Source organism: Astatotilapia calliptera, chromosome 11 (genome assembly GCF_964374335.1).
Source record: "Astatotilapia calliptera chromosome 11, fAstCal68.1, whole genome shotgun sequence".
NCBI classification, from domain to species: Eukaryota; Metazoa; Chordata; class Actinopteri; order Cichliformes; family Cichlidae; genus Astatotilapia; species Astatotilapia calliptera.
Window position 1 is genome coordinate 27,773,215 of NC_137432.1, and position 21,705 is coordinate 27,794,919.

The 21,705-nt window shown below is 37.6% G+C and overlaps 1 protein-coding gene and 1 long non-coding RNA gene across 2 annotated transcripts in view; one reads left to right on the plus strand and one right to left on the minus strand.

The window, feature by feature from the left end:
- Positions 1-21,705, plus strand: part of grik3 (glutamate ionotropic receptor kainate type subunit 3) — a 130,146-nt gene that overhangs the window by 76,165 nt on the left and 32,276 nt on the right. Inside the window, exons 2-6 of the mRNA XM_026185792.2 lie at positions 14,679-14,852; positions 15,040-15,297; positions 15,388-15,569; positions 18,439-18,492; positions 21,017-21,187. Of these exons, the coding sequence (XP_026041577.1) occupies positions 14,679-14,852; positions 15,040-15,297; positions 15,388-15,569; positions 18,439-18,492; positions 21,017-21,187 (839 nt within the window). The remainder of the gene's footprint in view (positions 1-14,678; positions 14,853-15,039; positions 15,298-15,387; positions 15,570-18,438; positions 18,493-21,016; positions 21,188-21,705) is intronic.
- The window catches only part of LOC145431829 (uncharacterized), a 126,935-nt gene continuing 119,951 nt past the window's right edge, over positions 14,722-21,705 (minus strand). Inside the window, exon 2 of the long non-coding RNA XR_013912130.1 lies at positions 14,722-15,168. This is a non-coding gene — a long non-coding RNA (uncharacterized LOC145431829). The remainder of the gene's footprint in view (positions 15,169-21,705) is intronic.

Sequence of the window (21,705 nt, forward strand, 5' to 3'; positions counted from 1 at the left end):
GTTAAATCGTAGCAACCAAATTAAAATTCACTGCACATGGCACTGAAATGTAAATATCCTGCCTTTGCAAGGATGAGCTGGCCTCTTTCTTCGTGCTCTAATCGGCTTTGAAAAGACGGTGCAAAGTGCTTAGGAATAATGCTTGTGCTCTGTGATAAAAAAGGCAGCTTTTATTATAAACCTACAATAGTCGAGCCATGTTTGAAAAAGAACTAAAATAAAAGCTTTGGGCATTTTGCATTTAGAATAAATGACTGTCATTCTGGATTTAACATGTATGCAACAGTTTGCTCACACGGTATCTCTTAGTTATCGGTGTTTCATTGCAGAGGATGATAAAAAAAAATCAATGGCTGAAACTGCACATCGATACTTTTTCACCAAACAGAAGCAGAGATTATAAAAATAAAATTAATAAACCTCACTAGCATTATTTGTTTCATGAAACTGCACAACTTGCCACTGAGAATGTGTTTACAAGAGAAACTTCATGTAGGCTGTCAATCACATCGCGCACTCAAACAAGTTGATTTACATACAGTCATGAGGGAAATGTGCTTTGAAGCGCATAATTAAGGCGATATTTTTAGAGGGTTTTTTTACAGTTATGAAATTTTAATATGATGAGAGTTATATTTGACCTGTAATACTCTAAATTTAGATTCTATAAATGCTGAAAATGCCACTCAGAATGTATAAGTTAATATCCCTCGGTTCACTGGTCCTTCGCATCTGTTGCTCCTTGCTCTCTGCTAATCCCCATGAGTACATATCCCACTGTACACGCCCTGAGGGGGATAATCTCAAACCTCATACCACCAGAAGATTTGGAGAACGTGGATAAATCATGTGCCTAGGGCTTCAATTCAGATGTGTTAAGATTGGTCTTGTTCCACAGGATGCATACACTCTAACAGACACAGTGAACTTGAATTTCGATTTGAGTGCCTCCTGTCCCAGAAACTAGCCAGAGGTGTCCCATATGATCTGACCCGCACCTCCTACTCATTTGTCTGCATTAACTTTGCATGTGTGGTCCGTCCAATCTAAAGTGGGGCAGATTTATATTTAGACGCACCTGCAGCCTGACTTTGAAAAGCAGGGTGACTCTTGTCTTCAGACCCTAGTCGAAATCACAGCTCTAGACCAATATGGGTTTATTGCAAATATTGGCTTTGACTGCTACTTTCGCATAAGTTGCGCTGCAATCAAATTCCTTTTTTTTTTCTTTATTGAATAAAAATGCAATAAAGTATGTCATAGATGTTTATTGCATTTTGGAGAAGTAAAGCAAGAGATTGTAAAAAGATACTTACATCCTGCTTTCATTATGCCACTGGTAAAAGACACTAATTTCTGTGGGTGGATGGGTGGGTGAATGACGATAATAGCACTGTCAAAGAGTTTTATATGAAGCTGAACTCAAACTCGTGTTCTCATTATGTTAAGCATTAAAGCAACTAAGTGGTTGTCAAAGCTTCATGGTAATAAGGTGGCCTAAATTAAACAATTCCTTTTCATTTTACTATGGACTTTGAAGCAGCTTGCAGGGATAAACACAGGCCTTGATATTAATTGCGCCGTCAGTTGCAAAATCAATGTCAATTACAAAGCGCAATTTTTGTTACCCAGAGTAGTTCTCTAACCTTCCACTGTGGAAAACTATACATCTAACCCCGTGGTGTTTTTAACCCTAAGGATAAGTCAACTGGTCTGCAACAGGTTTGTGACAGTAACAGTAAAATGTACCTTCAAAGTGCCGCTAATGAAAATGAAGCCCCGGAGCCCCAAAGTGACCAGACACAAAGAATATGAACATAAAACACCACAGTGAAGCCTTGAGGTGGAAAGTTATCATGTTCAGCCTTCCCTGCTGCTCTTTTGCTGACGCTCATCACTTTATATTGATTTTAACATGAAATATAGTATGATGGAAGCTGTGTGAGAATAAAAAGTGATTGTGTTTGTGCGGTGGAGAGCATGGCATGCATATATAAAGAATGCAAGAGGCTACATTTGTGATGGAATACGATCAATAGAAAGGGAGGTGGTGGGGGGTAGATGAGTAATAGAGGCTAAGAAGGTTTCAGCTGTTCATATTATATCAGAAATGCTTTTACAACTCTGGAAAGGTAACAGGCTAGACTGATTTAAGGTAATGCTCTGTCCTTAGGAGTCCCAGGCAACAAATGTAAAATACCATCATCACATTTTAAGGTATCTTCTGTACCAGGAATTGGTTCCTGTAGGTTTTTGATTGGTACATTGTTGCAACATGCCAACCCCAAGCACACACACACACCTTGCTTAGAAAGTGATTACGTTGAAATGAATTTCAAGACTGTGTTTTTGTCACACACTGCTGTCGTCTGCCTGAACACTGTCTCACTCTGCTGCAGCGGTTGTTGAAATACTGTTGAAATCACTCTATTTTGCTTGCCTGGCAGGTAGAGCCCCCTTACTTCCACACTTACTGAGATTCTTTTTTTAAAGCAATCAAACTGAGAAAGGAAATTTAGCTATGTGGTTATGGGTACACAGCCTGTATTTCCAGATCTAATTCTAAACAAGTGGCACTCCACTGACCTGCAAAGGCAAATCCTTATACATGTATAATACCTGCTTGTTTGCATTGCGTAGCAATATTCACAACTCCATGAATGCTACTGATGACATACAGCTATTGAAAAAAAACAACAGAAAAAGCTGGAGAGGGCAAAGACAGGCAGTGGAATAAGTATGGGGTTTGTGTATAAGCTGGTGTATGTGAAGCAGCATTCCCTAGGCTCAGCATCATATTGCAGTCAGGATAAACAGATTAGTGTAGGTAAAGAAAAGGCTCAAACACAATAATATAGCTAAAGTGCAGCTATTACTTTTGTATTACACAGGTCTATCAGCATTTTCATCTGTGACCAGTTGAACAGACACAGCAGTGTTTGTACTGTATTTTGCACTCAGAAAAGAGGAGGCGGCCAAAGCTTCCTGGTGAGTAAGCTTGTTTAGGGTCACGATCAAATTGCTTATTGACAAATTTAGCAAAGGATATAAAAGTAGCCACATTCTGTATTTATCTTTACGTAAGTCAACTTTAAAAACACACACACAAAAACACACTTTCAAAAACTGCATTCACAGTGTGGCGCTTTTTGTGCTGTTGGCCACCTTAGCATCCCACTGTGACAAAATGCCAAGGCTGCAGGTCTGCGTAGTTTCTGCCACCATATGTGGACAAAGAGTGGCTGTGGGTGAGGAGATGGATGGGGTAGGGAAGGTGATGGACACAGGTAGCTTGGCACAGCTCAAAGCCTACATCCACCTGGCATTAGTTACCATTGTCTCAGTCCCTGTTTTTCTGGCATAGCCTTTGATTGAACTGGCTGTGAGGTGAGGATTTGGCATGGGGAAGGTTTTACCTCCATGATAACAATAGACCACAGACAGGGGAGGTGGCTGTTTGTATCGTGCATTGTGGAACAGCATTGTCTAATGGAGGTTCACTGTGCATTGTGCAGCGTTTCTGGAAAAGGATTTGCAGTTTGTAAAAGGGCATCTGAGCCCCGCTGCTCGGTTTGGCTAATCAATTCAGTGTCCTCGCTGGGTTGTCCCACAATTGTCCTCATGCAGTATGAGGCAGTTTCTCTTTGCTAAAGAACCTAATTGACACAGCCAAGATTTTATAGCACGCAGGGAGAACCATATATCCATTACTTTTAGTTTGGTTTAAAGGGAGGGGGAAAAATGGTATTTTCATTGCAAGCACGCCCCAGCACCCCTAATCATGACCAGGGTGCCCTGTACGGTGCAGAGCACAGGCTCCCGCCCTGACAGATTATCCGGTGTGAATGTTTGGGAATGATAATGAGATCAAAACACCTCACTAAGCTGGAAAGAGAGGGTGGAGACTGGAGAGGGAGAAAGCTAGCAGGAGCAAGCAGGGAAGAAGGTGAGCGATAGCTGCGATAAATTGCAGAAGCAGAACCACTTGAGCATAAAATTAGATTTTACAAATGTGTTGTTACCTGACAGTTCTCTGACAGAGGAGATATCACAACATTATAGGGCTGCATGAGTACTACTAATCGTATCAAATAAATAAGAATGCCTCTCAGCTGTGATAGAGCTGGAAGGGGATTCAATGTGGACAGTGATTTACAGGGAGAAATAACATAATTAAAGCAGCCTTTCTCATTATGGACTCAAACATTAGAAGCCCAAATTCAATTTATATGGTAATATACAGTATTGTGCTGTGTGAGAGCTGTACATGTTATTGCATATTTGTCCAAATGTTTTGACACTTAAAACATGAATCTTTTTAAATCTTTTCTAAATTCAAAGATTCAAGATTTCTCGTCTTGATTTAAAAAAAAAATGAATGAAAAATGTTTCTATATGATACAGCTTCAAAACATCATGGGCAATATATATATATGAGGATACTAGAAACTGCATCCTTTACCTGCCATCACTGCCAGATATGTAAACATCATAAGAACTTTTCATGTAGTCATTTGGTGAAACGTATGGAGGACGCTATTGCCTTTTAATAGTTAAATCGATTCAATTTCACAAATCATACTATGTGCAAAGAAATATAAACACGCATTCTACATAATGCCATTTGACAAAATAATTGTTTATAAGTGGTGGTTACAATAGTAAGTTAAATGCATCATTAAGGCAACAATGGAGTCTGAATGACTCAGTTTGAATGACAAATAGAAGCTCTAATTCAAGTCGGCTTCACAGAGACACAACGTGTGTGTGAGAGACGAATCACAGAAACAAGCTTTATTTACAGTATGCTTCAAGGAGAAAGAGTCTATGAGTGTCAACCCATTGCAATATAAATAAATATAATGAGAGTTTTCTATCCCCGAGGTGATAAATATGTGGGGAAATATTTTACCGCATGTTTATTGCATGACATTACAAACAGATAAAGATTATCTTAGCCATTACAATCCAAAGGTCTTCACAGTCGCTGAATAATAATGAATAATAATCCATCAGACATTAAAGTCTACAATTTAGTTTCAGTTTTTATTCGTTTTAGGTTAGCTGCTATTTTCAAAGAGAGTTAAAGCCCTGCTGTCAGATTTACATATATTTTTAAAATCTTTTAAACAATATCAGATATTAATCCAAATTTTGATTTCATCTTAAAATATCTGTTTTTAAACACCAGGAATTTTATACATCTTGCTGTGTCGTTGTTATAGTACCTGCTACTTTCACTAGTATCTCAAATACTGTGGCAAGTAAAACAAACGTACTGTTGTGGTTTTAAAAAAAAAAGCAAAAATATTACCAGCTCAGTGGCAGAGTTGCTAATTTTTTCAAGGTTAACAGGTTGATAGGCTAATATTACTATTGTTCTTTGATGTCAAGTTTTATTTACTTACATTTTATCCAGTCTTTCTTTTGCAGAAGCTTTTTATTTTAATGATTTTAGCACACAGACAAAAAATGACAAACTTTTATTTTATTTTCTACATTATGACTTACAGTTCTCTGTGTATTAGTATTATTTTTATTAACGATAACCAGTGTTGGTCAAGTTACTTGAAAAAAGTAATCAGTAACTAATTACTGATTACTTCCCCAAAAAAGTAATCCCGTTACTTTACTGATTACTTATTTTCAAAAGTAATTAATTACTTAGTTACTTAGTTACTTTTTAAAAACACGATTTACAACCTGAATAGGTGATAAAGCGATAGATCTTTCAGCCCAATTCTACTTTTTCTGCATAATCCATCATACAAAATGTAATCAAATGGAAAAGTCTCTTTTTTTTAAACTTGTTTTTATTAGTTTTAATCTTTTAACTTTATGCATCAAGCAAAAATTAAATTATATGCAACATTCTCTGACTGGAAGAAATTAGTTTAACATTTAAACCTATTTTCTGCACATTCCAGCACATAAAATAAAATATTTTTTGTGTTTACACTCAGTCTTTCAAATAGATGCAAGTAAAACACAGCAGAAAATAAATAAAGTCAAAGACTAGCGGTCCTTTTGCTCTATTTTCACCTGTAAAGCAGGAGTGGGTTAGGCGGAAGTTTACCCTGGTGCAGGTGTGCCGCAGCGGTCAGTGGAAGAATCCCTGAGTTTCTGAGTTTTCCATTACATCGTTGCCCACGAGCTTATTTAGGGTGTTTTTCGGTGTAAAAAGAAGTTTTCTTCCCACGCACAACGGACGCTAATGTTTTTGTCACTTTTTATGGAATCAAACTCAAAGTAAGGTCAGTACTTCCACGCTTTAAACGCTGCATGCTCATACTCTCCTCAGCACTCAATATATTATCCATTGTTGATCTGCGCACAGCTGTTGTCACAAACGTCGCACTCGCTTACGTCACTGTCATGAGACATTCTCGCAAAAAGAATCACGGTTTTAGTAACGCAGTAACGCAGCGTTCCTACGGAAAAGTAACGGTAATCTAATTACCGTTTTTGCAATAGTAATCCCTTACTTTACTCGTTACTTGAAAAAAGTAATCAGATTACGTAACAGACATGAATAAATAAGAGTATAAAGCCACTGATAACTAGAAGTGTTGTGATCCATATCATCTTCCTTTAAACCTAACTCCATAACTGTTGCTGTTGCTGGAGATAAATAATTAGTGGCCAAGTTTAACAGATGTTTCAGATAACATTTTAATAGCTAATTTGTCTTTTGCAGTGTTACACTGTGTCACTTGTGGCATTTTGCACTTAATGTGCGTGCCACTCACATGCACATCAATTACGCTCATCAGTTTTAATTCAACACTATCAACAGTAATTACTTTTAAAATTGAACTGTCGACATGTTGTTTAGCACAATAAAGAGCCTCAATAGTCGATATTCTTCCGTTTCTCTGCTGCAAACATTTAAACCTTTTGTTAATTTGGTGAGTTTGTTAATAATTACTTTATCGACAGTTCTGTAAAATAACTTACACCACTTATTTCTGATAAAGATTAGAGAGGGACTAGCGCATTAGTGGAAAAAGTAGGGAAACAGATTGAGAGGGTTGCTGATGAACTGCTGCACTGACACACATGCTCACACTAACACCTACAGGTGATCTAAAGTCTGATTCACTTGAAAGCCATTTGTTTGGACTGCGAGAGGAACCCTGAGCAGTGAGGTTAAACCCAAGTGAGCATGCAGAGGAGAACCATAGCTAAGATCAAACCCAAAACTGTCTTGCTGTGAGGTGACTTTGCTAACTAATGAGCCAACATGCTGCCAGACATCATTAATTAACAAGCGCCCTTAATTTCCTCTCGTGATACTCATCATTGATTAAATGTAACAGATTCCTGGCCTGATTTATTTATTTATTTTCTGAATTGTGTGTTATAAAATGGAGCTTTGGCTAAGTTAACAACTGGTCTTGGTATTGTGTAACAGTTGGCCTCTAGTGTTTTTTGTTTCTCATAATTATGAACGAACATGTTCTTCCTCAAATTGGCTGCATTTCTGAATGTTCATGATGAATTGTGTGTGTTTTCTTTATGCTGGTCATTGTTTGCTGCCACCATTGTGAAAATGAGTGTTGCGGCACATCCAGGGAGACAGGAAGCTATTCACAGGGAGATTGGGAATCCCACCAGTGAAGAGAAAGTACAAAAGAGCAACTCTCAGAAATCCAGTGGGCGAGCGCACATGTATCCAAGAGCATAATGAACTAGTCTCATTGTTTGGGTTTCTGCATTGGTTTGTATGTAAGCAAGGGATTTTATTTTAACAAGCACAACATATCCTGCAATATGGTCTTCATCCTACAATCATTTCTATGTTCTACTGTTTCTACAATGGTATAACATCGAGAGTGAATACACAGTAGACTAACCTTCTTTACTTATTCATTTTAAGATTAGTTTGATTTGGGATCAGGGAAATTAATTTAAATAATATCAACTTAATATGATTATAGATAAGGTTAGTAGGTGCCTGCCTAGACCTGTTCAGTGTTTTTTTTTTCGTTTATTTTTTTCATTCTAAACAATAATAAATAGCAACCAGGATTATTTAAAAATCCTCCCGCAGTGCATGTGAATACATTCCTGGAGTCAAAACCCCATGAACCTTGAAAATTGAGCTCTCTAACATGTCTTTAACCTTCTAGTTTGTCATCTATTCCTAAGTTTAACTGGGTACCGGTTACTTACTGTAACTGCTAAGGTTTTACCTCTGTAGTTAAAAGATTCTGTACACACACATCTGAAAGGGAAAAATGTGTGTTGTTTAAAGAAAAAAAAATATCCTAGTGACATTTCAGTTAAAAGTAAAACTTTGTGATAACTGGAGAAAAATGCATCTAAGCCTTTGGTTGTTTTCTGCAAAAAGACATGAACACTGATGTTAATTTTGCACTGCAAACAAATCTGACCCCAGTCACTAAAAGAATGAAATTACATTAACACACAACAACACAAAAGTGTGTCCAAGTAGTCCAGCTTTATCAGATGTGGGGAAATTGGTGCAGTCGGTAGAAACACGTTACACTCAAAACGATTTTACTGCCAAACTGGACAATGTGAAACTTCCACTTAAAAAATTGGCAAAATGCATCAAACCAAAACGAAAAATAGAAAGCAGACCTCTTTTAATGTATTTGTTTTGGCAGACTGTTATTCTTCCACTTATATCACATTATTAAAGTCAATAAATGCAGTAGATGATGAAAATATGTATTTTCAGTGGAACCCAGATGACAACTAAGCTGGTTTGCAGGCAGTCTGCCACAACACAACAGCAGAGGGTGGGTTTATGCTTGTGCATTTGCCCACATTGTTTGTGGGCACATAACATGTGTGGCTTTCATGCTACAACATTGATTTTTGCAAGGGCATGTACAGCTAAAATGTGAAACCTCTGATTCTGACACTGCACAGCATGTCTCTGTCAGATCCTTTAGGCCCTGCAGAAGCCGCTGTACCCATAGCTTCTGTTTATGATTAATTCCTGAGCTGTTTTTGCATAAAGGCCAAACGATTAAACGCTTACGTTTATTTTTTTAGTCATCAAGCCCACAACAACCACCAGTCACTAGGGAAAAAAATGTGCATTCCCTGACTGGCTGCCGAGTGGTTTCTGGAGGTTACTGGAAGTTGCTAGTGCTGCACTGAAAACCTGTTTGCTCAATAGCAGATTGCTGCAGACACACCAGAAATGGAGAGCCTCCACCTTCAAAGTAAGAGATGGACCTTTTGAAACATGTTGGTGGCAACGGTAACGCACAACTTTTACTTTGATGGCAAACATTTTCTGTTCAGCTGAACTGAATTTTCCTTCAGTGGTCTTTAAAAGGATTTGGACCTATTATAACATAATCTCTTTTAATAAGATAAAAATGTTGCTTGTTGCAATAGAAGCTAATAAGAATCTGTAACTTAAGGAAGCTATTAGAAAATAACTTTCAAACAGTGCCACTAATCGATGGGAATTAATAAGAATATAAGTGATTCAGATTCCATTATCGATATCACTTATTGATTTGATTCCTTTATTGATTCTCATTGGCTCCGTTTTGAGAGTCACCACCATTGCTAAGCAGCAGTAAAGAAATTACATTCGTCTAAATTAACTGCATGCTGCGGATCAAACGTTTGTGCGTTTTTGTTGAGGTATTTCCCCTCTTCGCTGTGATTACTGTTACTCAAAAAATTCATTTGATACACATAACACACAGAACACTTTTCTTAAAAGTAATGCAGTACGTTACTCCCGGGAAAAAGTAATTTGTTATACTACTTGTTACATAACTTTCATGTTGCCCTGTTAAATAGCTGAAACACATTATCTCATAATGACCATTTCCTAACATAAACCCGAGGCTACAACCCCACACATCAACACAAATCCCTAATGAGGACACGCATCTCCAAGATCTTGCTCTTGGTAGAATACAAAGCTGACCGCACAAAGCAAAGATGAAAACCAGACAGATGAAAACTGACTGCTCATCTGCTTGTTACCTGTTGAAGTTCAGGGTCTGGCTGCTGGGGTAGGCATTCACTTAGCTTTCACTCTGGGTTCTTGGCTAGCTTAGCATTAGCATGCTGTCTTGGCAGGTAGTAGCAAAGAACCAAAGTTGTGTTACCAGTTTGGTGCGGTTGTTTATGTCCTGGATGCAGTTTACCACTTTACTATTTAGCTGGTCCTTTTGTGCAATAAAAATAAATGTCTATATCCACGCTCTAGACTGCGTAACTATTTATGCCCTGACATGCAAAATGAAATCAGCTTATTGTAGCGCAAGTACAAGAACCGATAAGTGGGATCAATAGGCAGGCAAGAAATTGGACTACCAGACAAGTACAAGAACCGGTTCTCAGTTCCCATCTCTAGCGCCACAGATGAAACACTGTCAATCCCTAAACTTGCTTTATTTTTACTTTTTCAGCACCACTGCTAGTTATGCTTGTTTTTGCTTTCAATACACCACTAAGTTTGGGTGATCTAGTGCCATATGCATTTTGCAATTTAAGTTTGAATCACTAGCTACAAATACATAATCTTGTGGCTTTTCAGTGCAGCTGATCCACAAAGTCCTCAAAGGACAAATTATGGAAACAGCTGCAATTAGTAGCTGATTTATATATTGTGATAGGACCTTAGAGACTAATTAAAGGCTTTTGTGTTCTTGTCTATTGGAGACATGCTAATTTGAAGCCTTTTGACTGAGAATCACAAGAACAAGTCTGAAATTCATGCATCTCAATTTGCACACGCCCACTGCAATAACGAACATTCAGTGTAGTTGTTAAAATGGGAACTTGCAAACATGTCCCTAATATTCGGATGCCTGCATCATTAGAGTAAATTCTGTATGATGCTAAAAAGAACTGCTTGTCCCTTATCTGATGGAGTTGTGGGAGGTCTTGTGCATTAAACCTTGTTATTGTGGTTATGGTAGATTTCTGAAAACGGGCAAAACAAATTATCTTCTGGATTTTCCTTCCAAGGAGCAGGTTTTCCCCTGTTTATTAAATTTGTTAGAGTGCTTCTGAGCAATGCACATTTTATCTTCTTAACAGTCAAATTACTATATACTCCATTACTTAATGTACTCTAATGAGATTTCCCCATGAAATGGAAGGATTCATTTATTTTAATGTGACGCATTCTACCGGGTAGGTTTATGCATCACATCCCCTTGCAACTCACTGAAACTTTGTCTCATAACTAGTAAGATGAGCTTGGCTTTCAGAACTGCCACTCTGGCCACAGTAACAGAACTATATAATTGTGTGATCCAGGCACTGGGGATCTTTTCAGGGGCATCAGTGGGTCACAGGTACCATTTCTAAGCTAAGCTCTCTGCAGCCAGGTATTCTCTAGGATTAGTAAAATACCTTGTAAAAACAAGCTGGCAGGCAGCATTTGTGTGATAGACGAAGGGAATCCAAAATCTCAAACACATGCTGCAGAAAAAAATATGAGGTAAAATGAAATGTATCGCTTTGTATTCTTGGCCCACTGGCTGAAATCAGCGATGTTGCAATATACCGGTATGGGCGACAACTGGAAAATACAAAATGAAAAATTGCTATGAATAATTGATTTTCAAAGAAATAATTGGTACTGGAAAAAAAGCATATGATAACATCGTAAATCATTCAGTGTCATTATGGTTATGGTTGCAGACTCAGTTTGCAGTTTATCACAGCTCTTTTTTCAGTAACTACTCTTCTGCACCATCAGCCTGTCTATGCAAGTTATTAACAACATTCATTTTTCTCCTACACATTGGAACAAAATTAGTTCCAGTAACAAAGCCAGTACGCTAAACTGGACCACTTACACTACATTTGCTCTGCTGCAGTCAGGCTGTTGTTACATTGCTGCGTGAAGCACCCGAGATGGGCAACTGTTAACGACTTAATTCTTAATTTGATTACTGATTTTCTTTTTATTTGCTCTTGCTACGTCTCCCGCTCTCTCCATTCCAAGTGTTCTGAGCATATGCTAGCTGCTTCATTAATCTGTGCTACTGTGTCTACATTTTATGGATGGACTGAGTCCCTGCAGTCTGATATATATTTACACTACCATTCAAAATCTTCTTCTTATTTAATGATTTTTCTCTATTTTTACTACTTTCTATATTGTAGATACGCACTGTGGAAATCAAATATATGATGCAAGATATATGAAATTATGTAGCAAAGAAAAAATTGATAAATAACTCTAAATGTGTCTTTTATTTTATATTTTAAATAAAAAACATTAAATAAGAAGGTGTTTCCAGACTTTTGACTGGTAGCATGGGGGACTCAGTCAGTAAGAATTTGAAAAAAATAAAATAAAATGTAAAAATTTTAAAAAAGCTATAATTATGATATGAATTTTAAGTGCAAATCAGAGATCATGACAGCCCTAGGTGGACAATTTTAAACTTTGTTGTATTTATTTGTTCAGTGCACTGTAAATAAATATTAATATTAATGTCATGTTGTGAATGTTGTAATGTATGTGAATTGAATAACGTATTTATTGGTAAAAGTATTTCACTGTTCAGCCCTCGTACTGAATGCTAATCATTGTGTTTTTGAATCTGTAAACTGGAATTTAACTATTCACAAAATCTGTTTACTATTGTCAGACTTCGTATCTTCAACACTGGTTAATAGTCCCTTATTAACTGGATATCTTAAGGGGTTTGACATTAGCACAGACAAATCCAGCAGCTTAAAGAAATCCACTAAGGTATATTATTTTAATACAAGCATGAAATAGAGATGTATAAAAGTACAATAAAAGAATAGGAGGAAAATAATTAGGCACTTTCAAATGCTCTGCGGCATCACACTAACACAAAGCAATTTGTTGTTCCTCCTATCATTTCCTGATTGAATTGGAGCGTTAACATAGACTGGGAGTGATTATTAACTGATATCAATATGAGCCTGAGCCTTGACTCATACACCCTATTAATATGCAGCAGAAAATACTTTAAAGGCATCCTCTATTGGTGTTTAGACGTGTGTGATCCCGGTGTTTAAAAAAAGCAAAAAAAGACCTGGTTTTGAAAGGTTGTCTGTATATCTGAAATATTGGGCATAAAGTTAAACTTAAGCACTGACATTTGTAACTTTTGATGGTGGTGAGCATTTTTTTGTTCCAGAATTGACAGAAGATGGCAGAGACTTTTCGCTTTGTTACTGAAATGGATAATATGATGAGAGTGGAGGTGGAGGAGCCATTGTCTCCATAAGCTGATGTTCCTGCAGGCATCTTTGAAGAAGCTGTCTAAACTGTCTTCTTTAAGGCTGTAGCCGAGACACGAAGGGACTTTGCTGTCTTACATTTGACAGTTCATGTTTGTTACTGTACCAATTACATATAAATTGAAACGCTTAAACTATTTAACATTAGATACGGCATGCGTCAGCTTGGAGGGGTGTTGAAATAATGTTTTAATGAATCCCAGTTAATGGAATGCAAAACACAAATATTAACTTAATAAAATGAGTTTACAACAGAAAGACTCCAGCACCAGCTTTTTTGTTATTTCTAATTGTGTATTATACAAGGAGTAGTGAAAAGGTGGATGAAAGAGGGATTTCAGCTTCAGTCTATCATGTACATCTAGGCTGCCATAGCCTGCTCTCCTTCAAAGCTAGGATATCGTTCCCCCTCTGCCAGCATCAAAGATCTTAGAATACCTTAATTGCCCATATCTCCAGATCCACTTTTTTGCTGGGAAAAACATTGCACAGTTTACAGTGCATGAGAGTAAATTTACATTGGGTGTATAATTTTACGTAGCAAACTGTGATTTGTGCAGGTGATGAATGCAAAACATAATTAAGTTCTGAACAACTCCCACTTTTCTACTCCTTTAATTTCAAAGGTGAACATTAAAGAAACATTTATCTTTACTTCTGCCACTTAACAGAATACAAAATAAAACCCATTGGTTGATAATGCATGTTACTAAAGGCAGGAGCTCTTTCTACATTTACAACCAGTTTTCAGGGGACTGGTATTAATTTTTAATTTAATGATTACATTTTTTTTTCTTTTTTAACATGTTTTGACACCAAAAATCCATCCTGATTCTATCAATCATATCAAGAAAAAAGGTATTCCAAAATAAACAAAAAATACATAATATACAGTAGTGGATGTAGTACAGGATTACCTGTCTGATACACCACCGTCTAAAGCAATACTGGACTTTGATGTTCATACAGACATGTTTGCAACTTTAGAGCAGTGGTCCTGGCCATCTGAAAATGGGAAAAATGCTTTCCTTTGAATTGTATGTTAAAGAAGAGTGCCCAAGTCCAGTTATCTGCACCAACAATGTGGTATTCGGGCGAAATAAAAGGATATCTTAATGGAGAGACAAGAGCCTGAGATATTCTGCTGCCCTGATGAAACAGCCAAACACACACACACACCTTAAATCCATTATGGCTTTGGACTTCAAACAGATATTGGGTTTTTTGCCCATTTCCTAAAAATGGAGAGAGTTGCTCCATGTTTGCTGAACAAAATTTTATATCTCACATAATGTGCACTTCTCCCATCAGTATGCGTCCTAATATTTTCTCCATTTAGTCCTACCTTAATTTGTGTCTGTCTTCCTGCTGTTGTTTTTTGATTAGATTTCAGACCAGTTGTTGTGGTGCTTACCCGTCTCTCCTTTTTTGTTTTTCAGGTGGAATTTTCGAACAAACAGACGGACCTGTTTCGCTCGTCAGTGCGGAGGAACTTGCCTTTAAATTTGCAGTCAATAACATAAACAGAAACAGGACTTTGTTACCAAACACAACATTAACTTATGACATACAGAGGATTAATATCTATGACAGCTTTGAGGCATCAAGAAAAGGTGAGTAACTTGTCTCACATTTATTCAAGGATTGTGACCACAGTGTGGATGAAGGCAGGAATCTGGTTTGTCACACTGTCATTAACTTCATATTAATCTGTGTTTTTGATTTGAGAATTCCCAAATTCTGCTGTGACAGGACATAAGTGAGGTTCTTCTCAAGCTCTTGTCCCTTTCTCCTCTTCAGCTTGTGACCAGCTGTCTTTAGGCGTAGTTGCAATATTTGGGCCCTCACATAGTTCATCATCGAATGCCGTGCAGTCCATCTGCAATGCACTGGAAGTGCCGCATATCCAAGTGCGGTGGAAACATCACCCTATGGACAACAGAGACACCTTTTATGCCAATTTATACCCAGATTACTCATCTTTAAGCTATGCTATCCTGGACCTGGTGCAGTTTCTCAAATGGAAAACAGCTACAGTTGTATATGATGATAGCACAGGTAAACAGACTGGTATATTATAACATGTTACTTCAGTTACTTGGGGTATATGTTATATGATCATTTTTGTACTGTTTCTTGTCTGATAAGGTCTTATAAGACTACAGGAGCTGATAATGGCCCCGTCTAGGTATAACATCCGACTAAAGATCCGCCAGCTTCCTCTCGACACGCAGGATACAAGGCCTCTTCTCAAAGAAATGAAGAGAAGTCGGGAGTTCCGGATCATCTTTGACTGCAGCCACCACATGGCAGCACAGATTCTCAAACAGGTTAGTGTATTTATAAATGGTCCTACTGTCAGATCTCGGAATGGGTAGAGAAATGAAAGGATGTGGTCCTGTTCAATATATTAATTCCCATCAGATTGGTTTTGATTTAAGTTACAGAGGATTACACATGGGACCGGGATTGAAGAACAGTAACAGAAAATGCACCACTAAAAATAAGACAACAGCAAGCTGCTAGGGAGTATGGGGATTTCCGCAATTACATTATTTCTTTTTTACATCAGTGTGATTCTTGTGCCCAGATCGCTGGTGCTGGTTCCAAAAGGGAAGCACAAAATGGACACAGCACTGCTAAAGTGCTCGTCCAAAATTTGGAACCGCTGATATGAGAGAGACTACAGGAATTTCATCAGCGAATGAAGCCCACAAATTCTGTCTGCAATAATTTCCTTCCTACAAAAATTACCCCAACTTCAGATATATGAAGGTACATAATGTTCACTTCTGAAATCTGTTGAAGGTGAGCTGGTTCTCAATAGGCACCAAGGCAGAACTGACTCGGCCTGCACCAGCGTAAAATTGGTAGAAAATAGGTGAAATTGAGAAAACTTGGATATTCGTTTCATTTGGAGGACATTTGGAATGATTTTCTTGTAATCATGAGCGGAGACTGTCAGTGTCTCCGAATTTTGGTTTTGCCCATTAAATATTTGCAAACTAATACGACACTGTGAATTCCACAAGGAAAAAAGAACAAAATCCACATCCACATTCTTATTCTGTTTGCTAAACTTTTAACTACTCAGACAAAAAAAATGCGATCTGAGAAGTTTTATTATCAAAACTGTATATAGTGTGTTTTGATTCTAATGATTGTCAGTCAACAAAGAGCTGTCACTATGATGCATGGAGCAGAGAATATGTAGGTGGTCTGATGCTCTTTGGATGTCAGGAACAGGCTGGTGGATCCCTCCACCCCCACCCCTCATTCAGTTTGCTGTCAGCTTCTGTTAACATTTTGCCAAATGCATCATCTCCTCAAAAGTTATTTGAATAACTCAGTCCACCCCAGTTATTGAGATCTAAGGTGACATATATTCGCTCTTGGCCAGTCTGCACATCTCGCGCTAAGAAACCAGTGTCCTCTTGAGAGAAGTGGTGAGAATGCTATAAGGCAAAAAAGCTCCAGACAGTTGTCTTCCATGACTGAGCCGGCCGGCCAAAGCTTTTACATAGAAATAAGGGCAAACTACATTCATTGCTGACTGCCTTTTATGTGCCATGGATCAATTAAAAAAGCTCCTTAAATGTGCATCTGTCAAAGTGTGTGCTGTACTGTATAGTACTGTGACCTTACATATAAAACGTTATTGTACTTTGCTGTGATACATTCTACAATAAATTTTTTGTGAGAATTTACTTTACGAAAAGTGCATTAGACACAAGTGCATCATATTAACTGTCAATCCCAGGTATTCATCCAAGCATTATGTTCAGTATCAATTACATGTCTGATATTTTTTCTTTAATTAATAGTTGGGCCTTTAAAATATCAGAAAATAGCGAATAATTGCTCATCGTAAGTGTCTCGAGACATTAGTGATATATTCAAATTGCTTGTCACATCAAAGAGAACAAAGAAAACACTGATGAGATATAATTTAAGACATTTTTACTTGAGAAATTACTAAAATGATCAGCTGATCTTTTTTTTCCCTCTTTCATATGTTGACTGACTGGCTAACCATTTTACCTTCGATAAAGTCAGCTGTGCATACTGTCAGTTTGGTAAATCTTCTTTATTTGTAATGCATGGAACAATTTTTAAATAGAATGCGGTGTGATTGTCACTTAAGACTTGAAATGCAAAATTTTGAATGGATACCATCTGTGCTTTGATTAGCTGGCAGCATTCACTGTATTTATCAGCTACTATTAAGGCAGACTGGTCCATTTATACATTTACAAAAAGGTTGCTCCAGACTAAGATAATGAGTAAAAATGAAAAGCATTGAATTCATTTGTAATGAGACTTGCATCAGGCTATTCATCATTGCAATCTGGATGATGCGACTGAATTTTACTAAGCTTTACACTCTGACATGCTTTATTGGAATCATTTCTTTTGTCATAACAAAACACTCAGTCCTGTCTTTCTTGCAGCATTCTCAGATTTACAGGTTGTCCTGTCGTCACACTCGTCAGACTGGGCAGGCATATATAATAGAAGATTACCAAAATAAAGAGTAAAATAGAAGGCTGACAGGGTTACGCAGCATCGGGAAAATTACAGTTATTAATGAAAACTCCTTCTTATACTATAAAAAATAAAATAAAATTTCAATGTCATGTGTTTAGCTGTCTATAGATGCAGAAATAAATTTGCTACCACATGAGCATAACGTCTTATTTACATAACCTTCGCTGTTTTTTTTTTTTTTTAAACAACAGATGGTACAATTAAATGGAAAACACAGCCACCATGGGAATGTAGTGCCTTTGAATGTAGATGGAGTGAAACAAGTGGCAATGATGGAGTGTTCAGATATGAGGCAAAGATTACCGAGCTCTTTTGATTGAAAGCTCTCTTGTCTGCTGGGATAACGTCACATGCCTCGAGGCATTCCAAACCATTTAAATGCATAGAAAAGCATCAAGCCATTCTGTAATTCTGTGGACCACATATGGTGCAGAAATCCCAGCAAACGGCAGCAGAATCTCACCCGCAAAATTAACAGCATGTTGGTCAACATGCTCGTTAAAACCTCTGTCTGCATTCCTTTAGCATTGTTTACTCTGACAATGCCGTTGATTCTAAAATGCCCTGACACGACACAATTACAGTCTTCTCTGTCCCGTCTCTACTCATTCACACCTTTCTTTCCCATCTTCTGTCTTCATATCCTTTCAGGCCCAGACCATGGGGATGATGACAGAGTATTACCACTATATCTTCACCACTCTGGTAATGTACCATGCTTGTTAATGCAAATAGAGTCTCGTTTGTTCTCATCTTCCCACCACTTGAGTTTTTGATGAATAGTGGCTAATTGCCAATGGAGTTTGGATCCAGTCCATAACATCAATTTTGTTTGACAAGCCGAAGGCATAATGGAGTCTTCTGTTTGCTGTAGTAAACACTTCGCTTTATAGTAAAGTCAACAGAAGTCTTTGAGGTAGCAGCATGGGGAGGAAAAAAAGGAAAACAAAAAAAGACAAACAAACAAAAAAAAAACCAAACCCAGCAGATTGAGATTTAAAGCTGAATGTGACTTTCAAGTTGGTACAATCATTGTATATATTAAACACACACACATATATATCCTCTTATGTACTTGCAGTTTATGCAGTCAAGCAGCCAGGTGATAGTCTATATCATTTATATTCAGGCACTCAAGAAACAAAAGAAATCGCTGCACGAAGAAACAATGAATGACTGACTGAAAGAATTTAGGTTGATCATTTAGATATGTTTAACAGCTTTTGAGTATGTAACCGTTTCCCTCCCATCATGAGTATTTTTAGCTCCCGCTCTGATGAAATGATCTCATCTGACTAATACTAGCAGACCCAGCAGGGTACCATTGCTGCTCCCTACTGCAACCCTGACTATCTGGTGACTGAATGAGAATGAATACCAGCGTGTTCGGTGTTGTTCCTTTCATTCCCTGTTATTGTCTTTGTTTCTGCCTCCCTTGTGCACTCCGTCTCTCCGGACTTGACCAGTCTGTTGTGATAATGCAATATGACATAGCGGTCCAGGCGTGATGTGTGTCATCTTTCATGCTCAATAGCGTGTCAATGACATTGTTCTGCTATGTGCCATGTTTGTATAGCAAACTGGTTGGTTTAATAGGGAATGCAAAATGTCTTTTCATCGCCGGTGCACTAGTCTGTGTGTGTAAGTGCAGCAGTTTCCTGGCTTGTTCTCTAGCAAGATATTTACTTGAGGATTAACTGAAAAACTTTTATTTGATATGATTTTTTGCATCAACAATATTTTTCACATAAAGGCACTATATCTTTATAGAATCAGAGTGCGATATCTATCTAAAGCTGCAATATACTGTCATATTGACAGACACCCCATTAAGAAGATTATACCTCGCGGCTTGATTTGATCCAAAATGATGAATACTTGCATGGTGTACATGGCAATACAATTTCCTCTCGATGGAATTCACTGATGTCTGTGTTTTATCTTCTGAGGTGAGGGAAATGCCGACTTATTAGAGCATGAAAAGGTAACAGCAGAGTGGTATCGGGTAATAACTTCCTTGTCCTTTGAAATGAGTCTGTCATAGCTCCCGCATTGCCATAGCTATCTCTGAGAACCTAAAGACAAGAACTTTGTTATGTTTGGTACCTGTACAACACTTCTGTGTGTATATAGATATACATTGGGGTTTTCTGGTAAAGAGATAATTGTACGGTTACACAAAGTTTGCATAGCATATGTGTGCGTGGAAGGCAGCAGTGCAAAATTCAGACTTGTAACAGATTGCTTTTCTGGCATTGCAAATGGGCTAAAGCAACCCCTTTTCCAAAAATGCAGTGATGTGTAAATCATTGCATTGTGTGCTTGTAGCAAAATCAAAATGAGGGCAACAATAAAATCTCAGCGTTTGTTGTCATTGTTAAAAATAAAGACGTATTATACTAAATTTTCTATCCCAGTATTTTTGGATACATAGATTCAAAGCTAAAAAACCTTAAACCTGATCTGCTGTACTTTATTGCTGTACTGCTTTCTAGTGGGAAGGGGGGAAAAGATGAGAAATATTTCAGTGATTCAGAGCAACGACCGTTTTTTAGTAAGTGTCTTACACGCTCTTGTTCTCCCAGCACTAACCCCACAGGGTGCTAATGAAATATCTATGTTCATCCAAATGTCTTTTCCAAGCCCCCTGGCCCATTCTGACACGACATGTGTCAACATGTGACTTCACACTTCAGCTACAATGGCTTCCCCAGAAATTGCAGTGGCTCAAATTGAATTGCTTTTTGCTTATAAGGTACCATGGGAATGCAAGTGTTGAATTATTAATATTCATTTTTTTTCCTTTCCTTGTTCTTTAATTCTTTCTGAGCCACAAGCAATAATTAGAGTCTTGCCAAATTACAAAAGTACCTATAGAGATCTATTCACATAAAAAAGCAAAATACATCCTGAGCTTTTAGCTTGTGCACTTGGTTCATCATTTTGTAGGAACTAAAGCAACAAAACAAACAAACAAAAACAGTTAACAGGCTGGCTTTAAAAGGATTATCCAGCAACAAAAGCTATTTAGGTCTTTTGAGGTTTGCCTTATGATACAAATACCACTTTCCATGCCATACTTAAATCCTACTTTATTTCACCTTAATAAAGTTATCGCTTTAATCAGCTGCTGTGACATTATCTTTATGTGTGGGATTGAATAAATACTTAAAGACGCTCAGTGGTACTAATTAAGAATCCACTCTTCATTACTTCTGTCCCTCAAAAGGACCTGATGGCCATCGACCTTGAGCCCTATCGCTTCTGTGGCGTCAACATGACTGGTTTCCGCATCCTCAATGTGGAAAACCCTCAAGTTGCTTCCATTGCAGAGAAATGGTCAATGGAAAAGCAGATACCACCTAAACCCGATTCAGGCCTGCTGGAGGGCATCATGACGGTATGTGGTATATACTTTTGAAGTCAGTCTTAAAAATCTTTAATCTTGTGTGGTTTGGTACGAAATTACTCTTTACCTCAGGAATTATCTCTGCAGTAAGCTCTTTATTTTGGTCTTGTGCTTTACTGCTAGGCTTCAGCAATGACTGAAAAAAAGACAAAGAAGTTCATCTTACACATGGCTATCCAAAATTATGTGTATATAATAAGAACCAATTATCCTTTGAGATGTATTCATCACTCTTGTTCAGTTTAGTTATTGGGACATTGTACCTTGATACATAGTATATTTTTAGGAAAACAATAGAGATGTAATCTTAATAAAGCTCTTTTGGGGTAGAGTGGAGCAGGATGCTTACAGCGTGAGTGCACCAGCCACACACACACATAAAGGAAACGGAGACCATGTTTATTTTTTACTGTTCTCATCAGTAGTATAAATAAGGCAAGCAAATCAAGGTTGAAGGTTGAATTATTAGTTAGTGTATAATTGATGTGAAAATAATAATAATTAGTAGT